The sequence below is a fragment of the Oncorhynchus masou genome, chromosome 24 (genome assembly GCF_036934945.1).
Source record: "Oncorhynchus masou masou isolate Uvic2021 chromosome 24, UVic_Omas_1.1, whole genome shotgun sequence".
In the NCBI taxonomy this organism is placed as follows: domain Eukaryota; kingdom Metazoa; phylum Chordata; class Actinopteri; order Salmoniformes; family Salmonidae; genus Oncorhynchus; species Oncorhynchus masou.
The window spans coordinates 74,048,777-74,062,951 of NC_088235.1; the positions used below are offsets into that span (position 1 = coordinate 74,048,777).

The 14,175-nt window shown below is 40.9% G+C and overlaps 1 protein-coding gene across 3 annotated transcripts in view; it reads right to left on the minus strand.

The window, feature by feature from the left end:
- LOC135512619 (dual specificity protein phosphatase CDC14AB-like) overlaps positions 1 to 14,175 on the minus strand; it is a 53,569-nt gene that overhangs the window by 18,656 nt on the left and 20,738 nt on the right. For all 3 annotated transcript variants that reach the window (XM_064934834.1, XM_064934835.1, XM_064934833.1), the window contains exons 6-10: positions 9,184 to 9,250; positions 4,081 to 4,143; positions 3,438 to 3,525; positions 2,872 to 3,102; positions 2,202 to 2,340 (exon numbers count right to left, since the gene is read on the minus strand). In XM_064934834.1, coding sequence (XP_064790906.1) covers positions 2,202 to 2,340; positions 2,872 to 3,102; positions 3,438 to 3,525; positions 4,081 to 4,143; positions 9,184 to 9,250 — 588 coding nt within the window. The remainder of the gene's footprint in view (positions 1 to 2,201; positions 2,341 to 2,871; positions 3,103 to 3,437; positions 3,526 to 4,080; positions 4,144 to 9,183; positions 9,251 to 14,175) is intronic.

A 14,175-nucleotide genomic window follows, 5' to 3' on the forward strand; every position in this document is an offset into this window, starting at 1 on the left:
AACAAATTCTCCCCCGACAAAATCTACAGCAGAGCATGTTATCAGGCCATAACCTGAGGCACAAACGTTTCACAAACTCTGAATGAACAAGACAAATAGCCAATCAAGGGCACAAAGACTACGTCAAGACAGTTGCTTGCTTGAGAAACTGTGGATTATAACTAGAGGTCGACCGATTAATCGGAATGGCCGATTTCAAGTTTTCATAACAATCGGAAATCTGTATTTCTGGGCGCAAATTAGCCGTTTTTTTTAAAACACCTTTATTTAATATTTATTTAACTAGGCACGTCAGTTAAGAACACATTCTTATTTTCAATGACTGCCAAGGAACAGTGGGTTAACTTCTTCGATACAGGGGGAGCTCTTAATTTTTGGATAAAAAAACGTTCCCGTTTTAACTTCTTGCGTCGAGCAATCCCGGATCCGGGATCCTATTTATAGCCTCAAGCTCATTAGCATAATGCAACGTTAACTATTCATGAAAAATCGCAAATGAAATTAAATAAATATATTTGCTCTCAAGCTTAGACTTTTGTTAACAACACTCATCTCAGATTTTCAAAATATGCTTTTCAACCATAGCTAAACAAGCATTTGTGTAAGAGTATTGACAGCTAGCATAGCTATAAGCCTAGAATTCAGCCAGCAACATTTTCACAAAAACAAGAAAAGCATTCAAATAAAATCATTTACCTTTGAAGAACTTCAGATGTCTTCAATGAGGAGACTCAGATAGCAAAAAATATTATTTGTGTAGGACAAATAGCTCCGTTTTGTTCACGTTTGGCTACGGAAAAAAACCTGTATCCAGTTATAGCCTCAAGCTCATTAGCATAACGTAACTTTAACTATTTATGAAAATCGCAAATGAAATTAAATAAATGCTCTCTCAAGCTTAGCCTTTTCTTAACACTCATCTCAGATTTTCAAAATATGCTTTTCAACCATAGCAAAACAAGCATTTTTGTAAGAGTATTGATAGCTAGCGTAGCATTTAGCATAGCATTTAGCGTGTAACATTTTCACAAAAACCAGAAAAACATTCAAATAAAATCATTGACCTTTGACAATGTTGCCTGCTGAATGCTAGGCTAATGCTATGCTAGCTATCAATACCTCTTACACAAATGCTTGTGTAGCGATGGTTGAAAAGTATATTTTGAAAATCTGAGATGACAGTGTTGTTAAGAAAAGGCTAAGCTTGTGAGTGAATATATTTATTTCATTTCAAGGTAAGTTGCTAGCTAGCATTAAACTTACCTTTAAAAAAAACAATCATAATTACTAGTTAACTACACATGGTTGATGATATTACTAGATATTATCTAGCGTGTCCTGCGTTGCATATAATCTGACTGAGCGGTGGTAGGCAGAAGCAGGCGCGTAAACATTAATTCAAACAGCACTTTCGTGCCAGTAGCTCTTCGTTGTGCGTCAAGCATTGCGCTGTTTATGACTTCAAGCCTATCAACTCCCGAGATGAGGCTTGTGTAACCGAAGTGAAATGGCTAGCTAGTTAGCGCGTGCTAATTGTCGATGGTTCTGGTTAGAGCCCAGGGAGGAGCGAGGAGAGGGACGGAAGCTATACTGTTACACTGGAAATACTAAAGTGCCTATAAGAACATCCAATAGTCAAAGGTTAATGAAATACAAATGGTATTGAGGGAAATAGTCGTATAATTCCAATAATAACTACAACCTAAAACTTCTTACCTGGGAATATTGAAGACTCATGTTAAAAGGAACCACCAGCTTTCAAATGTTCTCATGTTCTGAGCAAGGAACTGAAACGTTAGCTTTCTTACATGGCACATATTTTACATGGAACATATTGCACTTTTACTTTCTTCTCCAACACTTTGTTTTTGCATTATTTAAACCAAATTGAACATGTTTCATTATTTACTTGAGGCTAAATTGATTTTATTGATGTATTATTTTAAGTTAAAATAAGTGTTAATTCAGTATTGTTGTAATTGTCATTATTACAAAATTAAAACATTAATACATTTTTTTTTTTTTTTTTTAAGTCTGATTAATCGGTATCGGCTTTTATGGTCCTCCAATAAATCGGTACTGAAAAATCATAATCGGTCGACCTCGAATTCAAACAATTGCTCTTCCAAAGGCTTATAATGTATATGAATGACAAGTAGCTAGAGGAAAATGATCTGGGACCTGCCATAAGGAATACGTACTCGTCCAGGAAGTGCTGCTGAGGGCCGATGACGGAGCCTGGTCGGCAGACTCTGATCCAGGCAATGGTCTCTGCTGCTGTAAAGCGGTAGTGCTTCATCAGGTAACAGCCTATGAGAGTGCCTGTACGCCCAAGGCCAGCTGATTGATAGAGAGCGAGAGAGATAAAAGTAATACATAAAAAGAGAGATGAGAGGAGAGATGAGCTAAGAGAGAAAGAGACAGAGATTACCTTATAATGTCATCATCAGATTTGTTCTATAAATAAGACTTTTAGGAACATAAGCTTCACCACATAAGACATAGGTACAGTATCACTGCAATACTAGAGCACTATGGTAACTCTGGTAAGTAATACACCTGACAAGGGGCATACATTGAACAACACTGCCCCCTAATGTAAGACCTGCAGGCCTGCATTCGTTGGCAAAGAATACAAAAATACAGTTGAGTGTTGCATTACTGATCAACTTGGATCCGCCAACTTGGCAGTCAAATAACATTCCAATGAAGAGTGAACTCTTTAAAATCCCTCTTAACAGACATAAAATACATAAGGTGCGTTTGATTAGGCTTGCCAGCCACACAATGGAAACAGTCCAAATAGTGGCTTGCCTGGCATATGGGGTCTGCACTATCTCAACATATACTGCAGTGTGCGCGCGCATGCACCTTTGCAGTGGACGGCCACTGCGCCGTCGGTGCTCTCGCAGATGTGCAGGAAGCGGCGGGTGATGATGTCGCTTGGCGTGCTGCCGTCTACAAAGAACAGGTCGTAGTGGTCGAAGCCGGCATCCGTGAAGCGCTGGGCATCATAGATCTTCTTGTTGAGCCGGACGACCGAGGTAACGTTGTGCTGTCGGAAGTAGGGGAAGTATGCTTCTGGAGCGTGAAGAGGATAGCCTGGTTTAGGGAGGAGGGGGGGGGGGGTTAAGGACAGTTAAATTGTGTAAAACTTAGGTAAGGACAACTAATTCTAAACCTGCCAGTGAAGACAAAAAGTACAATCTTTGGTTTGTTGTCAAACTTATTACTACTCCAATGACTCTGCTGTTAGAGGAGAACAGACGAGGGAAAACAGATGCATAGGGAAAGTCTACCTAAATCTCCAATCTGAACCCGAACCGTGTCAAGGTTCATTGGTCGAGACAACTATTAAATTACTCTGGAACGGCTATTGATTCTTAAAGAAAAAGGGTCCATAAAAGGTCACTGAGAGAATCCAAAACTCGTCTCACCATTTTCTATTTTACTTTTGGGATGGGGTCCACTGAAGGCCAGAAATTTCCCAGGCACAATCCAGTTGAAGTCTCCATTTTCAACTCGCTATAACAGAGAAAGAGAGAAGAGGACTCAACATATCCAACAGGGGCCCAGAAGACAAGGGATATGGACATTTTGCTCTGACTGAAAATTCTACTTCAACACTAAATGCTTTATTCAGACTTTCCAGGATGGCCAGTTAGTAGCCATCTTCAGTATCAACCTAAACTGATGGCTCCCACTAGCCTGGTCCCAGATCTGTTTGTACCGCCTTGCCAACTCCTATTGTCATTGTTAATCCATGGCACAAACAGCTCTGGGACCAGGCTAGATTACAACATCAACATTATCAAAAAAGTAATTTTGTGACTATGTAGACAACAATATTCTGCCCGATTTTGCCTAGTCGGGTCAAACTAACCGATGTCACTCACACAAGACGTTCTCATTAAACTGAAAAGGTGCACGTCAGCTCATCAGTCAAGCGCAGCGTAACAGAGTGGGATTGTGAACATTGTAGGGGTGCTGCCTTTTGCGATTTACAGACGCTCTGCCATTCAAACTGATGGGCAGACGCTTACTATTGGAGCAGGTTCAAGGTCAACGTGTCATCATTACCTCGTAGTGCTCGTATTCATCCACATCAAACGACTCAAAGTCAAAGAATCCATGCTGCAGGGCCTGAAGAGGAAAGAAAAGAACACACAGTTTAATATATGTATGTGTTTGTGTGGGTCTCAGTTCATTCATGACCAAGCAAAACTGAAGTGATCGAGGCAACCCCAGAATTAGATTCACCTCAAGCCTGCGGTCCACCGGAAAGCCTGACGCACAAAAGCCTTTGCAGGGTCATGATGACCGATTACAATCTGCGTCGCTCAGAACAGATACTGTTACAGCGGAGGACGGCAAAGTGACCCAGACAGTCATTATCAGCTGCATCAAACTAAGCCATGTTGATGATAATGTGGGCTTACAAGGATAGGGATAATAAAGCAACAATAACATAAGAGGGTTACTGGCATGACAAAGTGATGCGTTTGCTTGGTGCAAGGCTAAATTACTAAGGATAATATATGTAGGCACTTTAACCCACCAACTCAATTATAGCCTTGGTGAGGATAGCTGCATAGTGAACAGTCAGCAACCAACCAAAGCCTTGAGGGTCATTGTGAGTAGAGAAAGTGGAACCACCGTGCTCCTTCCCAGTATTCTACCCCACACCACTGTGTCTCCTGTCTAAGGCCTGTAACATTTGCAGCAGTTGTGTTAAATAGGGAGTGTCTGATTAAGCGTGTGCAGTCGGTACTACACCGTACCAGCCATACACTGTAGAACTATCATTGGTAAGCATTAGGGGGTTGTAAATTGTAAAATTAAGTTTAAATTATTTAGTGAATTTTATATAATTCGGCTGAGCCAATAGTTTTTATTTTTAAAGTTTTGCTTCTCCAAGGCAGCGAGCCAAAGGGCTATTCAGCTCCAGTCCTGGTAGTGTCCCAGAAGAGTTGACAAGTTTTCTTTATCCACCAGAAATCAATTCTCAATTGGTTTAAATGATCAGCCACTGAGTTCATAGTTCTGGATTCCCATGTCTAGACCAGTCACAGATTCGTTAGCCAGAAGGATAGCCAAAGGGATATTAAAAACAATTTGATCTATTTTACTTCAACAAAAGGTCAGAGATGGGAGACATCTGGTCTTTACTGTCCAGGCCTTAATTCTTAAATCAAAACTAATTATCGCATTTCATGTGACCAGTTGAGTTCTAAAGAAACCACCCGATCCAGCTCTCCAGCCTGTGAATTAACAGTAAATCAAGGTAACAGCAACTGTCAAACAAACCTCCACGCCCCTCACATAACGCATACAATAATATGATAGTGTCCAAGTAGAATATATTGTGTACACGCTCATTCAAGGATAAGTTCAGGGTCTGTCCTTGGCTCAGAAACATATCCTACAGCATTTTAAAAGAACTATATAGTAAAATAAATCCATGGAAAGGCAGAGAGTAGGAGACTATTCATTTGAGACAGGGAAACTGAGATGCACACAAACATTGGACACTTGAGCGTGCAGTGGGCATGTTCACTGCACGCGCACACTGCGCTGACAGCCTCTTTCCAGCCCCTCTTCTCAGTCAGGTCTATAGTGTTGACAATTGTCTGAGCTGCTCTCCCCCCAGGTCTGTGTTACGCAACTCTTCTCAGTTCTCCTGAGCAGCAGGTTTAATAGACAATTAACCTCTCAGCAAACCAGGGTTAACTATGGCCTCTTTCTGTACCACGCCTAGGTTTATAAAGAAGGAAATCCCTTTGAACTGTTTACACTATGGTGACCATCCGACCCACCTATGTGAGGGTACATACCTACAGTGCATTCGGAAAGTATTCAGACTGACTTTTTCCACATTTTGTTACGTTACAGCCGTATTCTAAAAAGGATTAAATTGTTCCCCCCTCAATCTACACACAATACCCCATAATGACAAAGCAAAAAAAGGTTGAATTTTTGCTAATATAATATTTTGCTGAAAATATCACATTTCATAGGTATTCAGACCCTTTACTCAGTACTTTGTTGAAGAACCTTTAGCAGTGATTACAGCCTCGAGTCTTCTTGGGTATGACGCCAGAAGCTTGGCACACTTCTATTTGGGGAGTTTCTCCCATTCTTCTCTGCACATCATCTCAAGCTCTATCAGGTTGGATGGGGAGCGTCGCTGCACTCCTGCAATGTCTTGGCTGCGTGCTTAGGGCCGTTGTCCTGTTGGAAGGTGAACCTTCGCCCCAGTGAGGTCCTGAGCACTCTGGAACAGGTTTTCATAAAGGATCTCTGTACTTTACTCCGTTAATTTTCCCCTGCTTGATACGGACTCGTCTCCCAGTTTCTGCTGCTGAAAAACATCCCCCACCGTATGATACCACCACCATGCTTCTTGTCCCATCGGGCTCTAGCGTCTCTGTGGCGTGCCAGGTGTACGGTGCTTCCTCCGACACATTGGTGCGGCTGGCTTCCGGGTTAAGTAGGCATTGTGTAAAGAAGCAGTGCAGCTTGGCTGGGTTGTTTTTCGGTGGACGCATGGCTCTCGACCTTTACCTCTCCCGAATCCATATGGGAGTTGCAGCGATGGGACAAGACTAAATACCAATTGGATACCTCAAAATTGGGGAGAAAACAGGATGAACATTTTTTTATAAAAGAATGATGGAGGCCACTGGGGACCTTCAATTCCACAGAAATGTTTTGGCACCCTTCCCCAGACGTGTGCTTCGACAAATCTGTCTCGGAGCTCTATGGACAATTCCTTCAACCTCATGGCTTGGTTTTTGCTCTGACATGCACTGTCAGCTGTGAGATCTTAGACAGGTGTGCGCCTTTCCAAATCAATCAATTGAATTTACCACAGGTGGACTCCAATCAAGTTGTAGAAACATCAGGGATGATCAACGGAAACAGGATGTACCTGAGCTCAATTTCGAGTCTCATAGCAAAGGGTCTGAATATTCATGTAAATAACGTGTTACTTTTAACACATTTGCAAAAATGTCTAAACCTGCTTTAGCTTTGTCATTATGGTGTATTGATGAGGAAAACAATTAATTGAATCAATTTTAGAATAAAGCGGTCAGGTAACAAAATGTGGAAGAAGTCGAGGGGTCTGAATACACTATGTACCTTTGTGTGTGCGCGCCCTGCACACCTGTCACATAAGTGTGTGTCAAGTGATTAATTCATTAGCCCAGTGACATGCTAACGGGGGCACCGGGTCCCTCTACTAGAGCAGAGCAGACAGCCAAACAGTGAATCATGGTACAAATCACAGTGATTAGAACAGAAACAGCCTGTAATTAACACAGTAGGCAGCCACCTTATCCAACACCATACATTACTGAGACTCACTCAGTAGCATTACAGGGCCATAAAAAGATGGGGAAATGGCTGCTTAACACTAGAATGGCCAAGGGGATCCTTTTGACCCAATATGATTATACAATTTAAATAGCGCTGACATTTTTAAAGTTATGCCCCACTCTGTCCTGGACTATTCCTAAATATGTCTGTATTTCACACACGTATGTTGTTAGAATTTCAAATGTGTTAAAAGCACTTAAGAGGACAAAAGGCTACTTTTTCAAATCCTCCTACAGAGAGTCACATGCAGGTAAGAAGTTTTGATTTCTATATCGTATCAAAAAGAGCAAATTCTGAGCTTTCCAAAACACTTACCATTGCCAAGTAGCAACAATTTCTTTCTGCAAAATAATATTTCACAAGAATAACCACTGTTCCATGCACTCCACATGTGACCACATGGCAACAGAGAGCCTACAGTAACAAATTAGCCAAACAAAAATACTAGTGTCTTCGAAATCATGTTTTTTTTTGTATTCTAATGTTACTCAAGACCTCCATAAATTAAACCAAATATATTTCAGATAGCATACATGCAATGTATTTATTAGGCTGTTAGAATGTTGAGTCAAAATGGCTCCTCATTGGCCTGAAGGGGGGTCCAAAGAGGCCAGGTTCTTTCTAGTGTTTAAGAACCGGCAATACAGCAACAGCAGAAGCAAGCAAGTTGTTCTGAGGGCTATATACCAGAATTGGTGCCAATTTCATTCAGGAAGTGGATTTAAAATTACCCCAAACCCTTATTGCAAATATATGGGACTGGAGTCTAAGGTTTCTTGTCTCAGGTTTCTTGTTGTTATTCCCTGCCACTCACACTGGGAAGGGAAATTCCCAGGGTCTTTGGGGGGGTGTGTGTGTGTGTGTGTGTGTGTACTAGGGCCTGTTGTGGAAGTTGACAGAAAATACTGGAATGTGCCAAGGAATCACAGACATTCCTATATGATGGCTGTCTGACCAGTCTTTCCGGAATGACACTGCTGGCACACTAAGTCCCCAGCGTAGGCTGATGTAACTTAAAGAGTGGTTATTGTGGGTGTTGGCCTTTGTCACTGTACCTGCAGTGCCACGTGAGACTGTGCTACCTTCCTACCGCTCACCTACAGGGTTACATTAAACCCCCCCCCCCCCCCGGGCTGTCGGACAAAAAAAAAAAAAAAAAACTCTGCCCTCGGTCTGGGATTGCCGTCTAAATGCTAGGTCAGGATGCCACGGAGAGAGACAACTGCTAACCTTATCCACCATTGTCGAGTGCGCTAGCATCGCAAAAGAAAAATGTACACATACATGTTATTCGATCCTGTCACCCGCACAAGCGTCTGTGTAGTCAAGCGCTAAAATAGAAGTTGGATCTATTTGAGATGCGCCACAATTCCCCTCCTTATTGGATACTAACTAGGTTTCCCTTTTTACCTGTGGATTAAATCGGAGTAGAGAAACACAACTTTGTATGACTATGGATCAAAACTCTACAAAAAAACAGCTAAAAAACAAAAAGGGAACCATATGCATGTCAGGGAAAATAACCTTGTGTTAATCTCCCAGAACAAACTAGCCAGCAAAAGCTAGCTAGCTAAATGTTACTTGTCTGTTTGGACCTGCCCACAAATTAATATAGTTGGTTATGACTGAGGCAAGCGAGTGGCCGGTGTATTCAGCAAGTAAGTGTTGGCTTGGCCTTGGATATAAGAAAGTCTGTAGAATGGTGATAAAGAGGGAGGAAAAGAATCAAGATCAGCTACGCAAAAGATGGCTTTCTATTTAACGTTATGATTTACTGGAAGTCCATAAATACACAAAACTTACCTTCCGGATTCCTTGCAAGCAGTCGAGAATAGTCAGGTTGTATGTGCAGTTTCCAAATGAGGCATCTCTGAAAATCAAAGAAATTAAGGAGTGAGAGATTAATTGAAAAATTATTTAAGTGTCGCAATTACGACATTGTCTTTCCAATCTCTCCAATATGCTGAAGCCCAAACATGGGAACTAAACGGAACAAAAATATAAAACGCAACATGTAAAGTGTAGGTCCCATTTTCATGAGCTAAAAGAACCCAGAAATGTTCAATACACACAAGGTTTTTTCTCACATTTAGTTCATATCTATGTTCATGAGCATTTCTCCTTTGCCAAGATAATCAATCCAATTGACAGGTGTGGCATATCAAGAAGCTGATTAAGCAGATCATTACACAGGTGCACCTTGTGCCGAGGACATTAAAAGGCCACAAATGTACAGTTTTGGTCACACAGCACAATGCAACAGACGTCTCAAGTTAAAGGGGCGTGCAATTGGCATGCTGGCTGCAGGAAAGTCCAACAGAGCTGTTACCAGAAAATGTCATGTTCATTTCTCTACCATAGCTGCCTCCAACATTATTTTTTTAAATTTGGCAGTACATACAACTGGCCTTTCAACTGCAGACCACTTGTAAATCATGCCAGCCCAGGACCTCAACATTTGGCTTCTTCACACGCAGGACTGTCTGAGGGAGGCTGGCTCCCAAGTGGGTGGGCCTATGCCCTCCCAGGCCCACCCATGGCTGTGCCCATTCACAGTCATGCGAAATCCATAGATTAGGGCCTAATTTATTTATTTAAATTGACTGACTTCCTTCTATGAACTGTAACTCAGTAAAATCTTTGAAATTGTTGCATTTATACATTTATTCAGTATGTGATTTCGGTGTTTTGCAGGTACTATTTAATTAAGCTGCCAGTTGAGGACTTGAGGCGTCTTTCTCAAACTAGACACTAATGTACTGGTCTTCTTGCTCAGTTGTGCCCCGGGGCCTCCAACTCTTTCTATTCTTGTTAGAGCTAGTATGACGGGAGTAGTACACAGCGTTGTACGAGATCTTCAGTTTCTTGGCAATCTCTCGCATGGAATAGCCTCCATTTCTCAGAATAATAGATGAGGTTCAGTAGAAAGTAACTTGTTTCTGGCCATTTTGAGCCTGTAATCAAACCCACAAACAGATGCTCCAGATACTCAACTAGTCTAAAGAAGGCCAGTTTTATTGCTTCTTTAAATCAGGACAACAGTTTTCAGCTGTGCTAACATAATTGCAAAAGGGTTTTCTAATGATCAATTAGTCTTAAAATGATCAACTTGGATTAGCTAACACAACGTGCCATTGGAACACAGGAGTGATGGTTGCTGACAATGGGCCTCTGTATGCCTACATAGACATTCCTTTTAAATAATCTGCCATTTCCAGCTGCAATAGTCACTCACACTGTATTTCTGATCAATTTGATGTTATTTTAAATGGACAATACATTGTTTATTTTCAAAAACAAGGGATATTTCTAAGTGACCCCAAACTTTAGCTACGGAACAAGGTGCCCTCTATGTACTCACCCCTATCAAAACACAGCAAACATCCCCATTGCACACACACAAAATCAGAAACCACTGGTCCATATCCGAACATAGAATCCAAACATCTCATCTTTTGTGGGACATGGGCATCAAGAGGAATGCTCCAATTCTATAAGTCCTTGAGCCAGGACAAGTGATGTCACCATCCACTTAGGTGACAGACAGTGACCTTGGACAAAATTGGGATACTAGATAGGCCAACGACAAAGGAGAACAAAAAAACCCATTAGGTTTGGAAAGAACACTTGAAACAGGGCAAGAGAGATCGAAGTATATATATATATATATATTCATGGCGAAAACTGAAAACGTAAGACGTTCGTCACGTCCTTAAGGAGATGTGTGCAGAGAAATTGGCCCTGAGAGAGGAGACCAGCGAATGTGGGAAGACATATCTTTCTAGAGACAGCTTTTCACAAAATCAAAGCACTTGCATTTCAGCCTCAGCTCATTTGGTATTCTCCAATGCTGACAAGAAAAAAAAGTATTAATCTATAAACACAGCTTCCCTGTTTCACAAACACACAATTTGGCACGCACAAAATCTCAAATTGCACATTATGCACGCAATGTACTTAATTCCTCATTTCATAGGCATATTGTAGCTGGCAGAAGAATCTGGGTCAAATTCAGCTGTTTGTTCTCGTTCCTCTCTCTAGGTCGGAGTGTTGCTGCAGGCTGGGAGCGCTCTGTTACTGACAGGAGCATCAAAGGGAATGGCAGAAGTTCAACCAAGAGCCTTCAAGAGGCCACCTACACAAAGTGGTGTGTCAGAGACACGAGGAGTTCAGTTACCGTGACACCACTCACAACACAAAACAAGGTGTTTCAGACACAAAAGGCTGAAACTGTACGTGTGTGAGATTATATGCCGTAATGCAGGGGTCTCCAACAGGTAAATGGAGAGCTACCAGTTTCTCACAGCCCACCAAATTATTCTGAAAGTACATGCATTTTATGGTTTCCATTGCAAACTGTCATCAATAATTCTCACAAGTATTAGACACCTCAAGCTCCTGGCTACTACCCATTCAAAGCCACATTGACATTATCCTGGTTAGCCCCTACTGGCTTAAAAACCTAAACATAATATCTGCCAGCAATATTGCTCCCGTCTGTCTGTTTGGTGCACACATTTGTCTATCACTCTGTGTGTAGCCAATTTGTGATGCTAATGATAACAGCCTTGTTGGTTGAAAAACATTCCCTAAAACCTCCTCAATTAAAAGTGTTAGCTGCAAAGTAGGCTTACCTGACAGAAGTTCAGTTTCAGTCAAAAGTTGGGACACCTACTCATTCGAGGGAGAATGCCAAGAGTTTACAAAGCTTTCATCGAGGCAAAGGGGTGGATACTTTAAAGAACCTAAAATATATTTTTATTTATTTAACACTTTTTTGGTTACAACATATGTATTATTCATAGTTTGTCTTCACTATTATTCTACAATGTAGAAAATAGTAAAAAAAAAAAAAAATGGTTTGACTGGTACTATCATGATTATAGGTATCAATTGGGTGGCGATTTGTTTGCATAACATGTTTGTTCTGCCATAACATGTGCTGCAGCAGTAGGCCTAACAGCAGAAACAATGCTAGACTGACACATTCCACTCTCACTAGATAGGCAATAAAAGGGGAATAACAATTTAAAAGACCTAAAAAACATAAATTTGTTGCTCTATGAAGAATTTAAATCTTGAGTAACAAAATTAAAAAGGGAAAAAAATTCCCAGAACAGAGGAAAGCTAACTGGGGAAAAAAAGAAATCAGCAATTGTGTTACAGCATTATTTTAAAATGGATTACATTTAGATTGTGTCACTGTCCTATACACAATAGACCATAATGTTAAAAGTAGAATTTGTTCTAGACATTTCTACAAATTAAAAAAAAAATTAAAGCTGAAATGTCTTTAGTCAATAAGTATTCAACCCCTTTATTACTGCAAGACTAAATAAGTTCAGGAGTAATACATTTGCTTAACAAGTCACATAATAAGTTGCATGGACTCGCTCTGTGTGCAATAATAGTCAACATTAACTTTGAATAAATAAGTCATCTCTGTACCCTACACATAATTGTAAGGTCCCGCAGTCGAGAAGTGAATTTCAAACAGATTCAATCAAAGAAAGAGGTTTTCCAATGCTTCGCAAAGAGCATTTATTGGTAGATAAAGGTAAAAATAAAAATGCAGACATTCAATATCCCTTTGAACATGGTGAAGTAATTAATTACACTTTGGATGGTGTATCACACAGTCACTACTAACATACAGGCGTCCTTCCTAACTCAGTTGCCGGAGAGGAAGGGAACCACTCAGGAATTTCACCATGAAATTGTGACTTTAAAACAGTTAGAGTTTATTGGATGTGATAGGAGAAAACTGAGGATGGATCAACAACATTGTTGTTACTCCACAATACTAACCTGATTGACAGAGTGAAAAGGAAGCCTGTACAGAACACAAATATTTCAAAACATGCATCCTGTTTGCAACAAGGCACTAAAGTAAGACTAATAAATGTGGCAAAGAAATGTTGTTTTGGGCAAATCCAACACATCATTGAGTACCACTCTTCATACTGTATTTAAGCATGGTGGTGGATGCATCATGTTATGGATATGCTTGTCATCGGCAAGGACTAGGGAGATTCAGGTTAGAAAAAGAAACGGAATGGAGCGGAAAACTTGGTTCAGTCTGCTTTCCAACCAATACTGGAAGACAAATTCACCTTTCAGCAGGACAATAACCTTAAACACAAGGCCAAATACAACACGAGTTGCTTAACAAGACAGTGAATGTTCCTGAGTGGCCCGAGTAAGTTGACTTAAATCTACTTGAAAATCTATGACAAAACTTGAAAATGCCTGTCAAGCAATGATCAACAACCAACCTGAGAGCGTAAAAGAACAAACCTTTAAAAAAAAAAAAAAAAAATTATGGGCAAATATTGTACAATCCAGGTGTGCACAGCTCTTAGAGACATACCCAGAAAGATACAGACGTGATTGCTGCCAAAGTGGTGTGAATACTGATGTTAATTAGATATGTTTTGGGTGGTTAAGTGGTTAAGGGCGCTGTACTGCAGCGCCAGCTGTGCCATCAGAGTCCCTGGGTTCGCGCCCAGGCTCTGTCGTAACCGGCCACGACGTCCGTGGGTCGACGTCCTGGTCTCAACGCGCACCAGCGACTCCTGCAGTACGGCTGGTTGGGTTGTATCGGACGACGCATGACTTTCAACCTTTGTCTCTCCCGAGCCCATATGGGAGTTGTAGCGATGAGACAAGACAGTAGCTACTCCAACAATTGGATACCACGAAATTGGGGAGAAAAAAAGGTAAAATTCAACAAAAAAATACATTTTTTTTTAGATATGTTTTAACTTTGTCATTATGGGGTATTGGTGAGATTTT